This window comes from Mastacembelus armatus, chromosome 17 (genome assembly GCF_900324485.2).
Source record: "Mastacembelus armatus chromosome 17, fMasArm1.2, whole genome shotgun sequence".
Classification (NCBI taxonomy): Eukaryota; Metazoa; Chordata; class Actinopteri; order Synbranchiformes; family Mastacembelidae; genus Mastacembelus; species Mastacembelus armatus.
The window spans coordinates 20,883,988-20,906,855 of NC_046649.1; the positions used below are offsets into that span (position 1 = coordinate 20,883,988).

The window sequence follows — 22,868 nt, forward strand, 5'->3', positions numbered from 1 at the left end:
CCTTTCCTGAATTTCTTGACCTGTTTTCCTTTTCTTCACTGCATTATGGTCTGATCTTGTCTTGTTTATGTTTTTCTTTGTTGTTCAGTTGCAGGTCTGCAGGAAACCACCATAACAGTAACAGAGAAGGCAGTGAAGGAAGTGATGAAACTGGATGACGAGATCTTCTCCAAGTTTTACAGACGAGTTGCTGAATTTCCACGCATACCCACCAGGATCGAGATCAACGAGGACTTTGACACCATCTTTGGTTCTCAGGGTCCCAAGTAAGAAAATTGAGCGTCTTTATAATGGAGGGTTTCATGGCACATCTTGACTCATGATAGATTTACCCACTGCTCATAACAGCACCTAGTGTTTTTAGAGTTTTAATTAAGCAGTTAAGCTTTTCAATTACTCATGAAGCCATTTCCATCACTTTTTCCATTCCCTCCATACACCAGGCTGACTTCAGCTATGGTGCAGCACAAGCGGTCAGTGCGTCCGTCCAGGAATGTCCCAGCATCCAGAAACCCTCTGAAGATGCTGGCAGCCAGGGAGGACATCAGACACGAGTACACGGAGCAGAGACTGAACGTGGCCCAGCTGGAGAGCAAGAGAATGACGACTGAGAAGAGTGAGTTCAAAGACGACACCGTGTGTTCACGTACGATGTGTGTGTGTGTCTGAGACAGAAACAGAAACATGCTGCAGAGGAGTAATTACAGCACTAACATTTCTGTCATGTTTGTATCTCCATGCTGTATCTGTGTATAAACAGTACTAATTGGAATTGAGCCTTGTATGACCCACTTCAATGGCAGTAGCAGAGTTTACTACTACAGTGTAATGAAGCTCTTACTGTATTTTCTACCCTGATTGTAGGTTCATGATTTTGTAAGGTATGTCTCTGTCACTGCAGTGAGTAAAAGCTCAGAGTACTCTGAAGCCGCTCTGGCTGGTCTGGCCAGTAAAGAAAACTTCAGCAGTGTGAGTCTGCGCAGCGTCAACGTCTCAGAGCAGATGTCCAACAACAGCGCTGTCCCATACAAAAACATCATGCTGATGCAAATCAAAGGTAAAAGCCCCTTTCGGACTGTGCTCAGCTGTATAATGTGATCACTTTTTCTACATGATCCCTGCCATTATCCATCCATCCATCATCTATACCCACTTATTCCTTAACCAGGGTCACGGGGATCTGCTGGAGCCTATCCCAGCTCTGTTTGGGTGGAAGCCCTGCCATCATCGTTCAAGAAAACACATTGTTGTTTTCACACCTTAGTTTTTGCAGGGATTGACAGATAAACTAGCTCTGGCATGATAATTTGTGGAAGTGGGAGCTGCTGTAGTTCATTTTATAGTTATTAGGACAGTCATGTCAAACTGTGAAGTACCTTCTGTCTACATTTTTTAAAAAAATGCTCTGAGGGAACAGAAAGTAGGACCTTAGCAGATTAACAAAGCTGACGTTCTTCTCTCCAGGCCGTCGCCACGTGCAGACCAGGTTAGTAGAGCCGAGAGCGTCTTCACTGAACAGTGGAGACTGTTTTCTGTTGGTCACCCCAGAGCACTGCTTCGTCTGGATCGGAGAGTTCTCAAACGTCATAGAGAAGGCAAAGGTGAGATCTGTACCTGTATTAAAACAGGCTGTGCCTGATTTAAAGGGTTTTTTGTTTGAAATGAAGAACATCAAGGCCATTGGCATCTGAACAAAGACTGTTCATTGATGATTCTGCCTTTCATTTAGATTGTGTGCACACACTGGCCCATCTGTGCTTTCCATCAAACAAATGCTTCAAGTCTAAAGCTCCTCCATTTTCCCAGAGGAGACCTGTCTAGACACTTTTTAATAAACATTTGTTTTGGTGGTTCAGTGCTGTTTACTCATTTTATTATAATTTTATTCACAAACAGCTCAACAACATTCAAAGTCTCTTCACAACTTGTTCTGTCTTTCATATCTGACCAGCTAAGTGGTACTCAGTTAGCCAGTCTCAGATTAATCAAGAAAAGATGAGTACAAGGGTATGAGACACTGACTACTCACTCTCTGTATTAGCATTAAGGTATTTCTTGTGTACAGGCGATAGATTTGGCTACATTCATCCAGACAAAGAAGGACATGGGCTGCAGAGCAAACCAGGTACTGACCATTGAGGAAGGAGTCACCCCACAGGGTCCAGATACCCAGCAGTTCTGGGCAATCCTTGGAGGCCAGATGGCGTACCAAGGTAAGAACTGAACTCTCAACACTCACAGAATAGCTAAGTTTGTTGCTCTCCGAATTGTTTGCAGAACTTTTAGTTTGTATTAAAATTTGAGCATAGCTATTCTGTTAAAAATGAGAGGATGCCTGCCTGCTGACAATACGCTGATAAATGGGATATATGTTTGTGCCATAGCGGCGGGGCCACCAGAGGAGGATGAGGAGTTCGAAAATGCCATCGTGGAAACCAACTGTATTTTCAGGCTGCAGGATGACAAACTGGTTCCTGATGACGATGAGTGGGGGAAGGTTCCTCGCAGCTCTCTGCTGACGTCCAAAGAGGTCAGTGAACCTGCATGTGTTATGTGTCCACCCAAGACATGTTTTCATCAGCAATGATCAGATCTGCTTGTAGTTACACTTTAGCTCATTCTACTCGGAGAAGAATCATTTTTCTGGTGACAGCACCCCATTTGACCATAATGCATTGCAGCATCAACACATGCACTGTTTCCTAATATGTAACAAAATATACACTAGAGCATCTGATGGATTTTATATCTAATCCACCCAGATTTGAATATTAAAATATTTTTTAGAAGCTGCCTGTTCTGCACACTGGTTTTAATATGTTGCTTAGCAACAACAGGTGCTTTGGCGAGCATCTCCTACATCCATCGATGCACAGCTGCTGCTGCAAAATGAAATGTGTTAACTATATAGGGGCTATGACCAGGGAGCCCTGTATACATTATTGAATTATATTAACTGCTGCTCTATTCACTCTGTTGTGCAAATTATGATTTTGTCTTTCATTATTATGTATATTTTCTATTGTACATTGCTTTGAATTTAAATCCTGTGCATACGCTCAAGCACAGAGAGAAAATATGCATATCGGTTACCAGTTTGTGTGATTTTTATTAAAAATAAAACAGCTGTGCAATATATTGTGTCCATTGTTTTTGCTGTGCTGTGTGTGCTGCAGGTGTTGGTGTTTGACTTTGGTAGCGAGGTCTACGTGTGGCACGGCAAAGAGGTGGTCCTGGCTCAGAGGAAGGTGGCCTTCCAGCTCGCCAAGCACCTCTGGAACGGCACATTTGACTACACCTGCTGTGACATCAACCCTCTGGACCCCGGAGGCTGCAACACACTCATACCCAAGTGAGAATACAAGCAATTGATTTTCTGTGATCTGACCGGTGATGGTGTTAAATGATATAAATATAAAGAATGTACATTTATTTCCCTGAAGGAATTAATTTAAATTGAACTGAGCTTCACAACACCAAATAATTTATTAAGCACGGTCTTACTGTTAAATGAAATAATATTTCCATCTTTCCTTGTGTCTGTGTGTCTGTAGAAAGGGCCAGGGCCGTCCTGACTGGGCAATATTTGGCAGACTGACAGAGCACAATGAGACAATCTTGTTCAAGGAGAAGTTCTTGGACTGGACTGAAGCAAAGTCGCCCACACCAAAGGAAGGCGGCGAGCTCATACCTGAGCAGAAGGTGCAAATTCAGTGCTTGTTGTATGAGGATAAAGATGTTAATTACATCAGAGCTCACACAGATCAAAGACTCTCCATATGTTTCCTCTGCTGTCCCATCTGCTTATTTATTGGACTCACACAAAATCTCAGTTAATGGTGCCAAGATCAGTTTGTCACTGGGCACTGAGACTGAAACAAGAATAAGAGCACAGGGAAAAAGAGAGCATATTCCTTTGGGTAGAGGCTTAACAAAGCATCATAGTGAAGCATCGAGAGGTTCCTTATTCTTCCTATCACATCTTTTTATTTCATTATTCATAATTTCTACCACTGGTCTTTGCCGCTTTCTCCCAGGAGGCCCCAGGAAGAGGGTGCCGGCCTTATGATGCTACCTTGATGCTGCCCGTATTGCAGTCGTCCATTTCCACCATTTTGGAGGGGGTAAACGTGGGGCGTGGCTATGGTCTGGTGGAGACCGAGGACCACATGAGGACTCAGGAGATCGGCACGGTGTCAGTGGATGTCTGGCACATCCTGGAGTTCGACTACAGCCGCCTCCCACGTCAGAGCATTGGCCAGTTCCATGAGGGAGACGCCTATGTGGTCAAGTGGAAGTACATGATCAGCACATCAGGTCAGTCACTGTGGACTCCAGTGTTTATGTGTCGATGCAAATTAAAATCTCTACAAAGCAGAAACATCACAGCAGCTGCATTCATACCAAAACTAAACTACTATGTAACGTCCAAAGTCAAGTGACCTTAGACAAGAAGTAACATAAATTCAAAAACAATACCCTGGTAGATTAGCAACTATAGTAATAATTCTGCTGCAATAAGAACATTATTACAGCATTGAAAATGTTTGTTTGTTGTGCATGTGTGCTTCAGTGGGTCGTAGGCAGAACCCTGAGGCGAGGAGCACTGGACCAGGGAAGGAGAAATGCTGCTACTTCTTCTGGCAGGGCCGCCACTCCACCGTCAGCGAGAAGGGAACGTCTGCGCTGATGACAGTGGAGCTGGACGAGGAGCGAGGGGCACAGGTACAGGCTGATCAAAACAGAAAGTCTGAATCTCAAATATGTGTAAAATCTTACTTAATCTTAATCTTAATCTTAATAAAGTCTTGTTTTTGAAACAATAATAATAATATTAATAACAATGAACAATAATAATCACAACATCAGCCATTTCAGTGTTGTGCAACAACTTTTCACTAATCTTCTGAGTTAACTTTCCCAGTAATATTAATGTGCCCATTCTGAGGGTAAGTGGACAGTAAATCATGTGTTTGTGTGTCACAGGTTCAGGTGCAGCAGGGGAAGGAGCCTCCATGTTTCCTGCAGTGCTTCAATGGGGGGATGATTATTCATGCTGGCAAAAGAGAGGAGGAGGAGGAGAACACTCAGAGTAATCATTTTCACTTTTTCTCTTTCTCTACTGGCTAGAAATGAATTCCTCACTTCCAAGCAAGGAAAAGGACTAAACTAGACAGACTGATTTGTTTTAATGAATAGGGTCTGAAAACCATATCTTACTTTTCCTGCTTCACCCAGTGTGAATGTACAGGCACACAAAGAGGCCATCATGAAACTTAAGCAAATGAAATAATTGTCCTTCGTCATCACTGCACTTTGTGACCAATATTTCACCTGTGGCAATAATTCTGCTGCAAAATATTCATTTGGTGCATTTTGCATAAACCTTGGAGTTTGATATTAGAATATACGAGATAATTTCCAAAATAATACCTTCATAATTTGACTAAAATGTTGCTTATTCTTACAAAGGTTTTTGGCATTAAGGTAAAAGACATAATGGGCCACTGTTTTTACACATTGTAGTAAGATAGTTTCAGTTTGGTTGTGTGTTTTGTTTTATTTTATTTTTTTAAACTTTATTTTACAGGGTTTCTGTGAGCACGAGAAAAAATGCAAACATACACATGATATATGATGAATGAACCACATTCATTCAATGTTATTGTTCATCCTGCGCCTGTCCAGGTGAGTGGCGTCTGTACTGTGTTCGGGGTGAGGTGCCGGTGGAGGGCCACCTGCTGGAGGTGGCGTGCCACTGCAGCAGCTTGCGCTCCAGAGCCTCCATGATCCTGCTCAACATCAACAACGCCATCATCTACCTGTGGCACGGCTGCAAGACACAGCTGCACACTCGCAGCGTGGGCAACACGGCCGCACTCAAGATCAAAGAGCAGTGAGTTTTATAAGGCGGGAGATGTAGTCACAGTGGGAACTGTGACTTTTGTGGTCAGCATGAATCACCAAACATGATGCATAGTGCCACATATAGCGAATTGACTTGTTTTGTTGTTTTCAGGTGTCCTTTGGAAGCAGGTCTGCACAGCAGCAGTAAGGTGACAATCCATGAGTGTGATGAGGGAGTGGAGCCTCCGGGCTTCTGGGAGGCCTTGGGGAGAAAAGACAGGAAGGCCTATGACTGCATGTTGCAAGGTACAGTACATGACACAGTCCTCTAAGTTACAAAATACCTGCCAAAATTCTCAAATGCATCTCATTATTTAATGTTTACTTAAAGATATAAGTAGGACTATGCTCTACAGTACAGTAGTATCTTAAGTTAACACAGTCTGATTTAGGTCAATATGATTAAGACACCCAGTGGGTGTTTTAAAACATCTTACGGTGTCATAACCAGTTCTGGACCCAAGTGCTACAGTTATAGGTAAATGTGAACATGTTCATTTCTGAATTTCTTCACAGATCCAGGAAAATTCAACTTCACTCCCCGGCTCTTCCAGCTGAGCAGCACATCTGGAGATTTTGTGGCAACTGAGTTCTTCCACCTGTCCAGAGCTCCAGATTTAGTCAGCTCTCTGCCTTTCCTGCAGGAAGATCTTTACAATGTACCACAACCTGGTGAGGGCTCCACATTAGTGCACACTCAAAACGTACACAAAATAAAAACGAGTTGCTAGTATGCAGGTTTCACACTTAAAAGATTTTTATTGTACATACACCAAGGTACATTATTTTATATTCAAAGTAGAACTCTTCTCTCTTGTCCACAGCGTTGTTTCTGGTGGATAACTTCCATGAGGTTTACCTCTGGCAGGGCTGGTGGCCTCAGGACAGCGAGTGCACCGGCTCAGCCCGTATCCGCTGGGATTCAGACAGAAAGTGTGCAATGGAGACCGTGCTGCAGTACTGCAAAGGTAAGACAAGGTGATGGAGAAATTATTCAGTGAATGGCAGGTGATTGCTGTTTTAAATACAGTAAACCCCCGAAATTCATGGATGGATTTAGATCTTATTCAATTCAATTCAATTCAATTTTATTTGTATAGCGCCAAATCACAATACAAATCATCTCAAGGCACTTTACAAAAACTAAAACTAAAAACCCAACAATTTCCTTATGAGCAAGCACTTGGCGACAGTGGAGAGGAAAAACTCCCTTTAAGGGAAGACAAAGCCTCCAGCAGAACCGGGCTCAGTCTGGGCGGCCATCTGCCTCGACCGGTTGGGGTGAGTGGATAGAGCAGAGAGAAAAGAACAGCAACAATAAACAACAAATAGACACTGCAAGTTGGTGGGACCAGTAACTGCACATCAGCGATAAACAGCTCCAGGACCAGGGACACCTGCAGAAGGTACAGAGAGAGAGAGAGAGAGAGAGGGAGGGAGAGAGCACAAACTAGGGGAGAGAGAGCACAAGGTTAGTAACATTCAATGGTGGAATATACATGAGGTGGGAGAGAAGGGGGGGGGTTAGGGTAGGGGAGCTCAGTGCACCGATGGTCCTCGGGCAGTCTAGGCCTATAGCAGCATAACTAACTAAGGGATGGTTCAGGGTTGCCTGAAGCCAGCCCTAACTATATGCTTTGTCAAAGAGGAAGGTTTTAAGTCTAGCCTTAAAAGTACAGAGAGTGTCTGCCTCCTGAACCCAGGCTGAGAGCTGGTTCCACAGGAGAGGAGCTTGATAGCTAAAGGCTCTGCCTCCCATTCTGCTTTTGAGAACTCTGGGAACCACAAGTAGGCCTGCACTCTGAGAGCGAAGTGGTCTATTGGGATAATATGGTACTATGAGGTCTTTAAGGTATGAAGGAGCTTGATTATGAAGGGATTTGTATGTGAGAAGAAGGATTTTAAATTCTATTCTATATTTTACAGGGAGCCAATGAAGAGAAGCCAATATAGGAGAAATATGATCTCTCTTGCTAGTTCCTGTCAGGACTCTGGCTGCGGCATGGATTTATTATTCAGCTGGGAGAGGAAAGGATATTGTGCTGCACAGTGTGCTGTGATTTTAATCAAACCCGGTGAACTTTTCTTAACTTGATATCAGAATTATTGTGCCAATGTTTTCTTGCAGAGAAAAACGAGAAGAAGCCTCAGAAGTCGTATCTGATCCACGCCGGTCTGGAGCCGCTCACCTTCACCAACATGTTTCCCAGCTGGGAGCACAGAGAGGATGTGGCTGAGATCACAGAGAAGGTCACCAAAGCACGCTCACACTTAGAAAGACACTGTGTATACAGCACCACACATATACACCTACACCCTCTTTCTTTGCACTGCGATTTTTCTCTTACGCACTAATTGTCCACACGCCTACTTTTGGACTGCCATGTTCTTTCTTGTGGCTGCAGGAGGCAGAGGTGTGTAACCAGATCATCCTGGTGGAGGACGTCTTAGCCCGGCTCTGTCAGAACATCTTCCCTCTGGCCCAGCTGCAGGCCCGGCCGCTCCCGGAGGGAGTCGACCCTCTCCGCCTGGAGATCTACCTGTCTGACCAGGACTTTGAGGTCAGTAAGCTGCATTACTGATCATTTCAGGAGGCCATTTAAATACTGAGCCTTTCTCATTGACAAATGACACTGTATAAAATTCTCACTGGAAATTGGCAGCCAAAAATAATTAACAGTTAAAGATTGATAATTATTTTAGTTACTACAGCTTTTAAACTATAACTTGTTGAAACATTTAAGTTAAAATCAACTTGATTGTATAAAATTAAATCACTGTACTGTACTGTACTTGCAAAGTCACAGTCAATTCAATAAAACTGAATTCTGAACATTTACTTTACCGACTCTATGACTATAGAATGATCCGTCGGCTTCCAGGGAAGGAGAGTTGATTGTTTTGTTCATAGTTTCTGCATTTCTGTGCCTGCTTAATTTTATTCAAGATATTTCCAGAAGCTTTTCTTAAGTTAAAGAACAAACATCAGTGTTTTTATAGGAGCCATTAAACTCCAACATTCAGTTATAACACTGTAAGAAATCCACCTTATGGTTAAGTTGGATTTTACAGATTTTTAATTTGTCTTATATACAACACCTCATTCATCATTCATCCTAATTCCATCTAACTCTCACTTTGCAGACCAAGTTGTAGGTGGGTTCAGGTAAGAAGAGCCTCTCCTGTGATTCAGCAGCGTAGTCAGCCTGTTCTTCTCTCAAGCACATCGGCACAGTGTTTTTTTCTTTTTGTGGATAAAAAAAACCTCCTTTCTCTGAAGTGTGGTGCTGGATGGGGGCAAGGTTTTGTGCTTGGCTGCAGTAGTAGGTCTAAAAATATCAACCTGTTTACTCTGTGAACGAATTTAGCATGCCCAACCTCACACAGTAGAGAGAGTCATAAAAAGAACTAAGTTTAGATGCTATTGCTGCTAGGAGAAAATAGATCAAATATTATAAAATAAACTCTCTAACGTGAATCTTTTACTTCTCTTGCAACATTTTATGGAGAAAATGAGAAAAAATGTCACTTGGATTGATAAGACTAGTAGGTTTGAAAGTTTCTTACATATATAAAGTAATTGTCAATTACAGAGACATATTTCTTTTTATTTCCTGATATTTCTTTCTCTCTTGGCAGCAACGGGCTTCCATACAACCCTCACTTCTGTAGCATAAACAACTGGGGTTGTAAATTAGGTGTTTAAAAACTTTTGTCAAATTCATACAGTTTGAGACATTTAATTCTGCAGCTTCACAAACGCCCCCCTCATCTATCACTTCTCTGATGCTGCCACTCTTCACACTCCCACACACACACACGAGGCTCTTTCCTCTCAGTTCAGATAAATGCACTTGTGAGTCACCATCAGCTACACTGCAGTCTGCCTAACTCTGTCTGCGGAGCACAACACGGAGGCATGAGCACCAGTTCCTTCCTTTTATAAATATATTTGACCCTGTCAAATTCTCTGCATCTTTTTTTGATTGTTGAGCTGCATGTGTGTTTCTCTGTTGCAGGAAGCTTTGGAAATGAAGAGAGAGGAATATGAACGTCTGCCAGGGTGGAAGCAAGTGAACTTAAAGAAAGCCAAAGGACTGTTTTGAGCAAGTTTTTATTGGAGATGGCATGTGAAGTGGTGAAAGAGTGGACAGCTGAGATGGACAATGCAGGAACTGTCACATTAACAAGTGTTATTTATGACTTGTGAGGACACTAGGCGTAAACACTCAAAGTCTCAAAAAAAGCACCTGAATCGGAAGAAAACCTACATGATTGATGAGACCGCTTATAGTCGTTTTTACTTCTCAGCTTCGTCATCACATGGAAGCATCCCAACAGTTCAACAGAAAATACCGTGCATCAGGTGTGTTTGTATCACCTTCCAGTACTAAAGTCGCTGCTCATGGACTTACGAAGGAGAACAATAGGATGCTTGGTGTCAGAGTGCCATGCTGTGGTTGTGTATTCATGTATGTGTGTGCGATTGTATATAATGTTGAAGTATGTGTAATGTTTATTTGTGTAAATGTGTGTGTAGATGCATTTGTGACTTTGTATCTATGTAAAAAATCCTGTTGCATCAGAAGTTGTGAGGACAGTTTTTTTTTTGTTTGTTTTTTTGTCAGCAGTGTCTGGATGCTGACAGGCCATGTAGGTAACTCATTGCTCGACCATGTTAAACTGCTGAAGTGACTGTGACTTACTGAGCTCCTGATAGCAGAGAGAAGAGTCGTACTTTAAAGGTTTGATTTTACCAGGAAGAGAAACAGCAGCGTGATGATTCTGAATGTATAGTGCCTTGCTTTTTGTGTACAGTTTATATACAGAAATTCTAGACTGCATTTTTAAAGACTTTCTTTGTGATATAAGACATAGTGAATAAATCAAAAATGATGCTCAACCTAAGCCATCACTCTTGCTACATACATTAAAGCACTGATTTAAAATCACAGGGAAGCATCCGGAAGATAGAGCTGGTTATTTTCTGGTATCGTTTATAAATTGTCACAAACAAAAAACAGTTATAAAAAATTAACTAAAAGTGAAAACATGCATCGTCAGATTGCTCAAGTTCAGAACAAAAAATGTTTATTTTACTTCTATAGAAAACAAGAAAAAGCAAATACGAAATGTTCTTACTGATCTCAGCCTTTTATCAAGAATCAGTTTTAGCTCTGAGCATTACTGATTTTAAAAATGCAGCAGTAAAGAAAATAAGGCTATATCTACAGTCTCTAGCCAAAGTCCATAGTTTAGGGTGAGTTGCCTCAACTAAATGTTGACTTAAGTGAGAACAAATAATTCAAAACCTGTTCCATGAGGGGACTGACAGGAAAGGTTCAAAATGTGCAATGTGTTTATTCTTAATGAATAAGAGAAACAAATCTGCTGCTGTAGCAGTAGCACTTGTAATTCAGTGCACACCCATGCCACCAGATGTAGAAAGCTTCCAGTTAAGCCACTTAACCCTATAACGCCAAATGTATGATATATGATACATGAGTTTTTGAGCCCTCAAAATTACTAAAAAATTGCATTGTATCACATATGATACAAATTGAAACTCATGTACAGAAATTAATATTTGATTTTCTTTTTTTGTTCAAAATGACCAATAAAGGCTCCAGTTTCAAAGAATTAGAATTTTCTGTCAGTTATTTAATGGCTTGGGCTTTACAGGGTTAACTTCGATGGGCCTGTTTAACACCAGTAAACCAGGGCCTAGATGGGCTTTGGTCATCTGGTTTTGGAAGAGACCAGGTACAACTGTGCCACTGGTACAGTTCAACAGAACTGGTTGCTGCACCAGATATAGAATTACCAGTTAGGTTAGGTGGAGTAGTTCTATCTCAATAACTCTCCCTGCTCTATGTGATTCAAAGCTGTTTGGGATAAGGCAACCCAGGAGCAGATGCATTGCATTCAGGCTGCCTGATACTTTTGCCATTGGTAAGTACAAAATGAAGTGACTGCATGGTTGAGACTAGAGTACTGGTTTGTTTTGGGGTTAAATAACCTTTATGCCGGGTTAGGGTCATCCATGTCGAGGGTTAAGGTAGAGGGTTAGTGTTAGGGTTAGGGTTGTACTTAGAGTACGAAGGTTGGAAATGCAATATGTCAGTGTATAAAAGACACCACTGTGTGTACGTGTGTCTGTCTTAGCAGATGACCTGCTCTCATCAAAAAGTACCCCCCCATGAGCACTACTGTGGTTTATACTGGCCTCAGCTTATCATTGAACTGAGTCTGTAAAGAATTTGTTCTGTGTATTTGCTGAGTTGTTTTACCGTTATTGACTGGACCTTTTTAGCTTTTTTATGTACTCTGGACTCTTGGCTATCTATGAAAGTGATCCATGGAGCAGTGAAATGAGTCAGGACCACAGACAATTGTGCAACAAAAATCTTTAATGTTGAGGTACTGATATGTCAAACGGTAAAAACATTTGTACTAATGTTATGAAGACTGGTTTCTGAAAGTGCCCTGATATGACAGGTGTCAAATTAGCACACCACTGTCCCACACAATGGACACAGGTCAACCTGCTGCAGTGACATGTAAACTTTGACATGCTAGAACCAGTGGCTCATGAAAATATTGTCAATATTCACTCAAAATCTCTGATGCAACTTCTGTGAGAGAGTCTCAGCCTGTATTAAAGGTTTAAGAGATGAATCCTCCCACAGCAGTTCCTCTGGTACTTTGTTCTAACACAACCCAGATTCATTTTCATCATCAGGTAAGTCACATTTTTATTATATAAAAAAAGTCAACCAGGAAAGACATGTTAAAAACAATAATTTAATTAATAATAATAATTTATACTGGGTCACAGGCAATAGTGCAGGTAATGTATAAACTTCATGGGATGTGAGTGAATGGACACTGTGCATTATATCCTAACTAAACAATAGTTAACCAGCCAAAGGGAGCTTCTGGGTGGGGATGTTCAGAGAAATCCAGAGAAATGAGGAAAGAGGATGAGGGAGAGGGCAACTGTGGATAAAACTGCACAAAAACAGATTAAGGTTAGGGTTAGACTAGTACTGGCTATGGTTAAAGATAGGGATAGGGTCCAGAAAATGCAAGTCACTGTAAAGTCTCCATGAAGATTGAAAACAAACATGTTTGTGTGTGCACATGTCTACATGTCATTGCATGGATGAATTTTTCTGTGATTTTAAGGACATGCTCAGAATTTAATAGGACTGTTTGAAACTTAGTTTTATGGTTAAGGTCAGAATTAGTTAGGAATTAGTTTCTTGTTTTTCTCTAGTCCTCTGTGTGCTCAACAGTTTAAAATGGACATTGACTGATTTTTGTTCTGTTTTGTCAAAGTGTGACTGTTGTGTTAAAATTGCTACTGTCACAGATCAAACTCTAGATATATGAAGAGAGGATCTGTAGTCTGTGAAGAGAGAATCTGCAGTCTGTGGAGGGAGGCTCTGTAGTCTGTCAAGAGAGGATCTGCAGTCTGTGAAGAGAGGATCTGTAGTCTGTGAAGAGAGGATCTGTAGTCTGTGAAGAGAGGATCTGTAGTCTGTGAAGAGAGGATCTGTAGTCTGTGAAGAGAGGATCTGTAGTCTGTGAAGAGAGGATCTGTAGTCTGTGGAGAGAGGATCTGTAGTCTGTGGAGAGAGGATCTGTAGTCTGTGAAGAGAGGATCTGTAGTCTGTGGAGAGAGGATCTGTAGTCTGTGGAAAGATGTCCTCCCAAGTCAGACTGAGGCTGCTGCCGAGTGCCAGATGTTTGTTTGACCAGCCTGTTCAGGTGAAGGTGGAGGGGCTGAGGTCGAGGCAGGTGGTCACCATGAGAGCCAGATCAACGGACGAGAAAGGAGTGGTGTTCAGCTCCTCAGCCACCTACAGGGCTGATGGGAGCGGGAAGATAGACCTGCTCAGAGACCCCTCACTCAGTGGGAGCTATGTTGGGGTTGAACCCATGGGTCTGCTGTGGTCGATGAAGGCAGACGCCTTACACAAAAGGTTCCAAAAACCATGTGCACTAAATCCCCATGTGGTGAAGTTCTCTGTGCATGAGGAGGACAGGGAGGACAGGATGTTGGCAGAGGTGACCAATGAGAGGCTTCTGATTGGAAACGGGGTCAGCCGACTTCCTGTCAAAGGGAAGAATTTTCAGGGAGTCCTGTTTACCCCCCCAGGTAAATAGTTCTGTACTTTATGTTTTCACCACAGTCTGTACAACATGCAGTGCTGTAGTTATGACTGTGTTTGTAGTTGTTACAGTTTAGTGTCATTACATCAAAATATTAAATTCAACAATTCATACAATGTAATGAGCTAAGATTTCCTATGATTCTCTATAGACATTTACTGTGTTGTATATGTCTTATGATCCAGAAGAAGGTCCATTTCCTGCAGTGTTGGATCTCTGCACCTTAATGTCTGAGAAAAGAGCCAGTCTGCTGGCCAACAGAGGGTTTGTGGTTCTGACTGTACCAGTTTACATTGACCACCCTGACAATGTCAAACAGATGCATCTGGACCATTTTAAAGAAGCAGTGGATTTTTTACAACAACAACCAAAAGTGGGCAGTACAGGAGTTGGCATAATGGCACGATCAAAGGGAGGTGATATCGCACTTTCACTTGCTGCTTTTGTATCAGGTGTTAAAGCTGTAGTGTCCATTAATAGCTGCAATGCTGTTGTAAGTGTTCCTCTTTATTATCAGAATCATCAAATCATCTCACCCTTAAGGTCTGACATCACCAAGATCATTCACACTGAATCTGGAGCTAGCATACTCAAGTACGGTCTTGAAAATCCCCTGGCAGAGGAGAACAAGCACAGCCTGGTCCCCATTGAACAAGCCAAGGGACATTTCTTCTTTGTGGCTTCAGAGGACGACCTTAACTGGGACAGCAAGGCTTACATGGACCAGATGGCGGAGAGACTGAAGCGCCATGGGAAGGAGAACTTTGAGACTCTGTGTTACCCCGGAGCTGGACACCTGCTAGAGCCACCTTATAATCCATACTGCGCCTCCAGCTTTCATAGGATTATTCGCCATGTAGTACTTTGGGGGGGTGAAGCCAGGGCCCATGCTGCAGCTGAAGTCCACCTGTGGTCTAAGATCCAGGAGTTCTTCAAAACTCACCTGAGCTGTGATGCTGCACAAACTAAACCCAAGTTATAGATGCAAATAAGATAAGAGAAATAATCACAGCTCAAGGTCTCAGGGCTGCTAATTAACTATAGTTGATCATGTTTATGCTTGTTTGTTTTGTAATGAGTAGAACTTTCAATATTTGGTTTTGTGCACATTAATGAACATTCAGCTAGTAGAAATGTTCCTCAATCAGAAGTTAATTCATTTTGAATTGCAAACTGTTGAAATATAGTAACCTGCTCTTTTTGCCATTTCAGAGTAAAATGATATATATGATTCTGATTAAAAACATGCTTAATATTTTGCTATCAAATGTTATGGTTAATACATAAATAAATACCCATTTCTGGATTATTCATATTTCATTCTTTCTGTGCAACAGTAATCACAGATAGCCTACCTATGTTTGTGTATAAGAACAGCAGTGACCTGATGTAACTTTTCTCCGTGTGCATGAAACTGTGTTTGTGTGTCCTGTCTGAATAAGGGAGTCGGCCTGCCCAACCCACTGTTGATTAACTGGGTGAGGTGTATTTAGTCAGTCACATGCTACACAGAATAAAACCAAATTATAAATTATAGTAGTGAGGGTATTCTGCTTGACCAAATTTGCAGCTGCACAGAGCTTCATCCACAAGGAACCAGCAGTGTTTATACCAGGAAAGGTGAATCAGGTCAGTAACAACCAGTTTATTCTTGGAGAAGTGCAATAATAGTCTGTGACTGATTGGAACTGAGTGTTTGGTTCATGTAGTGACATGTAAATAAAGAATATATAGAAGATATACAACTAAACCATAGTCGTAGATCCTGTTTTCATAATACAAACTTTAATGTATGAGGGAGTCGGCCTGCCCAACCCACTGCTGATTAACTGGGTGAGGTGTATTTAGTCAGTCACATGCTACACAGAATAAAACCACATTATGAGCGTCCTCTGTAGTACTTAGACTACTTCTTCCTCATAGTCTCAGATTTAAATGTAGTATCAAGGATTTGGCCAACAGATGTCTTCTAGACTGTCAAATGCTTTGAAATAGTGAATCATTTTCAACACAGTTGCCTCATTACGATTCAGTGTTTTAGCCACTACAGATAATCTTGTTTGGTTTGGTTCATGTAGTGACATGTAAACATGTTGATATGACCTGCATCAGAGCCAAATACATAAATGGTTTAAAACAGAGATCTACAACAGAACCATAGTTGTAGACTTTGTTTAAAACGTATTAAAGTGAACAGGGGACTTGGGAGACACAGGTGCAGAGAATACTGAAGATAGAATGAACCAAAACAGGACAGAGATAAGACAGTACACAAAGAAATTAGAGAAAAGGCAAATAATCCCAGGGAAAACACATGATGTTATAACATACAACAGTCTGAGACTGAGGAGAGAGTGACTGGGGCTTATAAAACTGAACCTGGGAAACAGAGGTGAAATCAACGAGTGGGATAATGAGTCAAGTCAAGCTGCCAGAGTTAAGGAAACAAGGGAACAGGAAATGGCTTCAAAATAAGAGTCTAAACCAGGGTGCCATAAAGGATCATGACAAAAATAATGAACACAGTGCTTTCTCATTTGTAGGATAATCAACTTTATATCAAGGCTGAGAAGTGTGAATTCCACGTCCACAAGATGTCCTTTCTGGGTTATAACATTAGTCATCAAGGTGTTGAGATGGATAAGTCTAAGGTTAGAGCAGTCACAGACTGGCGTCAACCCACTACCATCAAGGAACTTCAAAGATTTCTAGGTTTTGCCAATTTCTACAGATGCTTCATTTGCAACTACAGCCTTGTGGCAGCTCCTCTAACATCACTGATAAAGGGAAAACCATCATGATCTGTGAACAGACCATTCCAGTCCTGAACCAATTCTCCCATCACTGGTCAACATAGCTCCAATAACCAGGGATATAATGGAGAAGATTGAACGCACACAACAGCAAGAATCACCACCGATCCAATGCCCCACAAATAAACTCTTTGTTGCTCAGAATCTGCGTTATAGAGTCACGCAGTAGGTTCACACTTCATTAAGCTCTGGACATCCCAGGATCTCCCGCACTCTCAGACTAGTGCGTAATTCATTCTGGTGGCCATCGATGAAGACATGACATTATGTCATTATAAGTTCACGAGAGAGGATCTGTAGTCTGTGGAGAGAGGATCTGTAGTCTGTGGAGAGACGATCTGTAGTCTGTGGAGAGAGGATCTGTAGTCTGTGGAGAGAGGATCTGTAAGTCTGTGAAGAGAGGATCTGTAGTCTGTGGAGAGAGGATCTGTAGTCTGGGAAGAGAGGATCGGTAAATCTGTGGAGAGAGGATCTGTAGTCTGTGGAGAGAGGATCTGTAGTCTGTGAAGAGAGGATCTGTAAGTCTGTGGAGAGAGGATCTGTAGTCTGTAGAGAGAGGATCTGTAGTCTGTGAAGAGAAGATCGGTAAGTCTGTGGAGAGAGGATCTGTAGTCTGTGGAGAGAGGATCTGTAGTCTGTGAAGAGAGGATCGGTAAGTCTGTGGAGAGGGGATCTGTAGTCTGTGGAGAGAAAATCTGTAGTCTGTGAAGAGAGGATCTGTAAGTCTGTGGAGAGAGGATCTGTAGTCTGTGGAGAGAGGATCTGTAGTCTGTGGAGAGAGGATCTGTAGTCTGTGGAGAGAGGATCTGTAGTCTGTGAAGAGAGGATCGGTAAGTCTGTGGAGAGAGGATCTGTAGTCTGTGGAGAGAGGATCTGTAGTCTGTGAAGAGAGGATCGGTAAGTCTGTGGAGAGAGGATCTGTAGTCTGTGGAGAGAGGATCTGTAGTCTGTGGAGAGAGGATCTGTAGTCTGTGAAGAGAGGATCAGTAAGTCTGTGGAGAGAGGATCTGTAGTCTGTGGAGAGAGGATCTGTAGTCTGTGAAGAGAGGATCGGTAAGTCTGTGCAGAGAGGATCTGTAGTCTGTGGAGAGAGGATCTGTAGTCTGTGAAGAGAGGATCTGTAAGTCTGTGGAGAGAGGATCTGTAGTCTGTGGAGAGAGGATCTGTAGTCTCTGAAGAGAGGATCGGTAGTCTGTGGAGAGAGGATCTGTAGTCTGTGAAGAGAGGATCGGTAAGTCTGTGGAGAGAGGATCTGTAGTCTGTGGAGAGAGGATCTGTAGTCTGTGGAGAGAGGACCTGTAGCCTGTGAAGAGATGTCCTCCCAAGTCAGACTGAGGCTGCTGAGTGCCAGATGTTTGTTTGACCAGCCTGTTCAGGTGAAGGTGGAGGGGCTGAGGTCGAGGCAGGTGGTCACCATGAGAGCCAGATCAACGGACGAGAAAGGAGTGGTGTGGAGACAGAGGTACATAATAATCCATCTGAACCCTCACACATCTTTTTTGTTAGCACAGACAGAACGTTCTGTCTCTGAGGTTGAGTTCAGACAAAATACTTAGTAGACTGCATCATCAGAGGAGGAGCAGAGAAGCAAACAGAGGACTTTAAAACCCAGCTGATCATTTTCCTCTCAGATCAACAACTGCTTTACTGGAGGTAAGTCAAGTGTCTTTTTTCTGACTTGTCTCCATTTGCACCCTTTATTACACACTAACTCCTTTGTATTTACAGAGAAATGAGCCTGTTCCTAACTTTTTATTTAAAAGCATTTTAATAATGTAGGAAGACAAAGAAAAGGGGAACAAATATGAGGTCATGGGGTGCACAGCACATCCAAATGAAAATATTTATAATTTGAGTAGTAACCTGGTTAATGGTTATATCCTGAAAACAAAGTCTGAGCATCGTATCATATGAATGTTGCTAAAATATGTATCTGATGTATGTCTGAAACATGGATTTGAACTGAACATATAACACACATGCATCAACAGCATTGCAAAGACAGTAAAACATGAAACATGAGTTCACATGAAAAAATATAAAAGAAAAACTTATGGGGATGTTTAGTTAATTATTGGTATGAGTTTATTTCTAATGTGTTAGTGTTGATATAGTTATTGAACTCATAATTGATTCATTGATTATGTGTATCCTATATCACATTTTACAAAAACTATAACTTTCTTATTGACTTTGGTACGTCCACAGGGAAAGTCAAAGTCTGAAGAGAGGATCTGTAGTCTGTGAAGAGAGGATCTGTAGTCTGTGGAGAGAGGATCTGTGGTCTGTGGAGAGAGGATCTGTAGTCTGTGGAGAGAGGATCTGTAGTCTGTGGAGAGAGGATCTGTAGTCTGTGGAGAGAGAATCTGTAGTCTGTGAAAAGAGGATCTGTAGTCTGTGAAGAGAGGATCTGTAGTCTGTGAAGAGAGGATCTGTAGTCTGTGAAGGGATGATCTGTAGCCTGTGGAGAGAGGATCTGTAGTCTGTGAAAAGACATTCTGTAGTCTGTGAAAAGAGGATCTGTAGTCTGTGGAGAGAGGATCTGTAGTCTGTGAAGAGAGGATCTGTAGTCTGTGAAGAGAGGATCTGTAGTCAGTGGAGAAAGGATCTGTAGTCTGTGGAGAGAGGATCTATAGTCTGTGAAGAGAGGATCTGCAGTCTGTGGAGAGATGTCCTCCCAAGTCAGACTGAGGCTGCTGCCAAGTGCCAGATGTTTGTTTGACCAGCCTGTTCAGCTGAAGGTGGAGGGGCTGAGGTCGAGGCAGGTGGTCACCATGAGAGCCAGATCAACGGACGAGAAAGGAGTGGTGTTCAGCTCCTCAGCCACCTACAGGGCTGATGGGAGCGGAGAGATAGACCTGCTCAGAGACCCCTCACTCAGTGGGAGCTACGTTGGGGTTGAACCCATGGGTCTGCTGTGGTCGATGAAGGCAGACGCCTTACACAAAAGGTTCCAAAAACCATGTGCACTAAATCCCCATGTGGTGAAGTTCTCTCTGCATGAGGAGGACAGGGAGGACAGGATGTTGGCAGAGGTGACCAATGAGAGGCTTCTGATTGGAAACGGGGTCAGCCGGGTTCCTGTCAAAGGGAGGAATTATCAGGGAGTCCTGTTTACCCCCCCAGGTAAATAATTCTACACTTTTCACCACAGTCTGTACAACATACAGTACTGTAATTATCACTGTTTGTAGTAGTTGTATCAGTTTAGTGTCATTGCATCAGAATTTCAAGGATGCACATTATTTAATGAGCTAATATTTCCTATGATTCTCTATAGACATTTACTGTGTTGTATATGTCTTATGATCCAGGAGAAGGTCCATTTCCTGCAGTGTTGGATCTCTGCACCTTAATGTCTGAGAAAAGAGCCAGTCTGCTGGCCAACAAAGGCTTTGTGGTTCTGACTGTACCAGTTTACACTGACCACCCTGACAATGTCAAACAGATACATCTGGACCATTTTAATGAAGCAGTGGATTTTTTACAGCAACAACCAAAAGTGGGCAGTAAAGGAGTTGGCATAATGGCACGATCAAAGGGAGGTGATATCGCACTTTCACTTGCTGCGTTTGTATCAGGTGTTAAAGCTGTAGTGTCCATTAATGGCTGCAATGCTGTTGTAAGTGTTCCTCTTTATTATCAGAATCATCAAATCATCTCACCCTTAGGGTCTGACATCACTAAGCTCATTACCACTGAATCAGGAGCTAGCATAATCAAGTATGGTCTTGGAGATCCCCTGGCAGAGGAGAACAAGGACAGCCTGGTCCCCATTGAACAAGCCAAGGGACGTTTCCTCTTTGTGGCTTCAGAGGACGACCTTAACTGGGACAGCAAGGCTTACATGGACCAGATGGCGGAGAGACTGAAGCGCCATGGGAAGGAGAACTTTGAGACTCTGTGTTACCCTGGAGCTGGACACCTGCTAGAGCCACCTTATAGTCCATACTGCGCCTCCAGCTTTCATAGGCTAGTTCACCATGTAGTCCTGTGGGGGGGTGAAGCCAGGGCCCATGCTGAAGCTGAAGTCCACCTGTGGTCAAAGATCCAGGAGTTCTTCAGAACTCACCTGAGCTGTGACGCTGCACAAACTAAACCCAAGTTATAGATTCAAATAAGATAAGAGAAATATAAAAATATAATAGCAAATCACGATAACACGGCTGCTGAGTAATTATAGCAGATCATGTTTATGCTTCTTGTTTTGGGTAGAACTTTGAATATTATATAATACATTATATAATTATACAATATAATATTACTTTTAATGTCTTTCCTTTAAATATTATTTATGTGATTCATTTTAACTTAGTATGGGCTGAATATGTTTAAAAGATGAACATAGTAAGATGCATTTAGCATTTTGCAGAGATCTCAAACATGGATCTCACTCTTGAAAACAGAAGGACCTGTGTCATTTGGTGTAACAGTGTGATGAACGTTTCAGACAACTATGGAGGTTTACAGCATAGACAAATAAAAGAAACCTGTTTCTGTATTAAACAACGTTATGGTGAGAATTTCAAATTCAATGTTGGGATTTGTGTAAATTAACAGAAACACATAAAATCACCACCCACATTTCTTTCATTCTATATGGGCCCTGTGGCCCGAGACTTATTTAGCCTGTAGTAGTAAATTGTCCTTCCTCTCATTGAGAAAGATACTGTGTAAGCTGATATTTTCTATTTGGTCTTTTTTGGTCTTGTATATGGACACATTTCATTCAAGTTGAACTTAAAGATTTTTTAAAAATTTCTTCCAAATTATCTCATCTTGTCTCATTACCAAGTTTTGCAGTGTACATCATGAGTGCCTGTTACTGAAGCCTCAGCTTATACTCTGTAAATGCTGTAAATGCTGTTTGCAAACTTGATTTTCCAACATGTAAACAAATAAATGTAAAAAAAAACAAGCCTCAAGTTGTAGCACAGTGTGGTGCTTAATTTAATTCTTAATGCCATTTTTTAACTAAATAAACAATGTTGTTATAACAATTGTTCCAGAAACTAAACTACAATACCCAGTGTTTGGACACGTAGCTGACATTTTATCCAGCAAAACATGACAAACATTTTCAGTGGTACACTGGGGCTTTGTCTACAATGAAGCATATATACTAAAACTCACCCTAATACTTTTATTTTAATAAGGCTGTTACCCTGTTGCCTAGTTCTTCCAATTTTGAAAGGTTTCATTTGATGCCTCTGCTTATTTGGCTTGTTAAATATTAGATCCCTGGAAGATAACTTGTTTTACACAGTCTCTACTTTGTGATGTCAATTTTTTTTCATTACTTAAATATTAAGTTCAGGTGATTTTGCCACAACAGAAATAAACCTGTCCCCCAGGACGTGGTTGCTGTGGCCTGGTTGTGATTCATGGAAACAGATTTAAATCCTGCTTAGTAGAGATTATTCTGTTATTCACAGTAGAGAGTCAGGGGCTAGCGTGGTCAAGTATGCTGTGCACAATCTCCTGGCAGAGGAGAACAAGGGCAGTCTGGTCCCCACTGAACAAGCCAAGGGATGTTTCCTCTTTATAGCTTCAGAGGACGACCTCAACTGGGACAGCAAGGCTTACATGGACCAGATGGTGGAGAGACTGAAGCGCCATGGGAAAGAGAACTTTGAGTCTCTGTGTTACCCTGGAGCTGGACACTGGCTGGAGCCACCTTATGGTCCATTCTGCCCGTCCAGCTTTCATTGGGTTGCAGGCAAACCAGTCCTGTGGGGGGGTCAGTCCAGGGCCCACACAACAGCTGAAGTTCACCTGTGGAAGAAGATCCAGGAGTTCCAAGAGCTCACCTGAGCTGTGATGCTACACAGACTAAAGCCAAATTATAGATGCTATTATAGAACATTGCATTTATAACTCAGGCCTGGCAAATAGTTTTAGTGGCTGTCTTGTAATCTTTTGTAATTTTAAGTCATTTCTGGTATAATATTAAAAAAAATTGTAAATTCT

The 22,868-nt window shown here is 42.0% G+C and overlaps 3 protein-coding genes across 18 annotated transcripts in view; all 3 read left to right on the forward strand.

Annotated features, from left to right (window-relative positions):
- The window catches only part of svilb (supervillin b), a 45,480-nt gene extending 33,933 nt beyond the window's left edge, over window positions 1-11,547 (forward strand). For 15 of the 16 annotated variants that reach the window (XM_026313145.1, XM_026313144.2, XM_026313146.2 and 12 more), the window contains 18 exons: window positions 89-266; window positions 444-616; window positions 902-1,057; window positions 1,465-1,601; window positions 2,066-2,213; window positions 2,385-2,530; window positions 3,177-3,352; window positions 3,555-3,702; window positions 4,038-4,317; window positions 4,574-4,725; window positions 4,987-5,092; window positions 5,689-5,896; window positions 6,020-6,153; window positions 6,424-6,579; window positions 6,732-6,875; window positions 8,036-8,157; window positions 8,313-8,468; window positions 9,927-11,547. In XM_026313145.1, coding sequence (XP_026168930.1) covers window positions 89-266; window positions 444-616; window positions 902-1,057; window positions 1,465-1,601; window positions 2,066-2,213; window positions 2,385-2,530; window positions 3,177-3,352; window positions 3,555-3,702; window positions 4,038-4,317; window positions 4,574-4,725; window positions 4,987-5,092; window positions 5,689-5,896; window positions 6,020-6,153; window positions 6,424-6,579; window positions 6,732-6,875; window positions 8,036-8,157; window positions 8,313-8,468; window positions 9,927-10,013 — 2,807 coding nt within the window. In that variant the 3' untranslated portion in view covers window positions 10,014-11,547. Of the gene's footprint in view, window positions 1-88; window positions 267-443; window positions 617-901; window positions 1,058-1,464; window positions 1,602-2,065; window positions 2,214-2,384; window positions 2,531-3,176; window positions 3,353-3,554; window positions 3,703-4,037; window positions 4,318-4,573; window positions 4,726-4,986; window positions 5,093-5,688; window positions 5,897-6,019; window positions 6,154-6,423; window positions 6,580-6,731; window positions 6,876-8,035; window positions 8,158-8,312; window positions 8,469-9,051; window positions 9,074-9,926 lie in introns of all 16 variants that reach the window. The other variant, XM_026313140.1, reaches the window with a different exon arrangement.
- Window positions 11,548-13,614: 2,067 nt separating this feature from the next.
- Window positions 13,615-15,079, forward strand: LOC113134626 (acyl-coenzyme A thioesterase 1-like). Its single transcript, XM_026314088.1, has 2 exons — window positions 13,615-14,071; window positions 14,271-15,079. The coding sequence occupies exons 1-2, from the start codon at window positions 13,615-13,617 to the stop codon at window positions 15,065-15,067; spliced, it is 1,254 nt and encodes a 417-aa protein (XP_026169873.1). The 3' UTR covers window positions 15,068-15,079.
- Window positions 15,080-19,502: 4,423 nt separating this feature from the next.
- Window positions 19,503-21,021, forward strand: LOC113134587 (acyl-coenzyme A thioesterase 1-like). The gene is made up of 2 exons (XM_026314035.2): window positions 19,503-20,024; window positions 20,213-21,021. The coding sequence occupies exons 1-2, from the start codon at window positions 19,568-19,570 to the stop codon at window positions 21,007-21,009; spliced, it is 1,254 nt and encodes a 417-aa protein (XP_026169820.1). The 5' UTR covers window positions 19,503-19,567; the 3' UTR covers window positions 21,010-21,021.
- The last annotated feature ends 1,847 nt before the right edge of the window (window positions 21,022-22,868 follow it).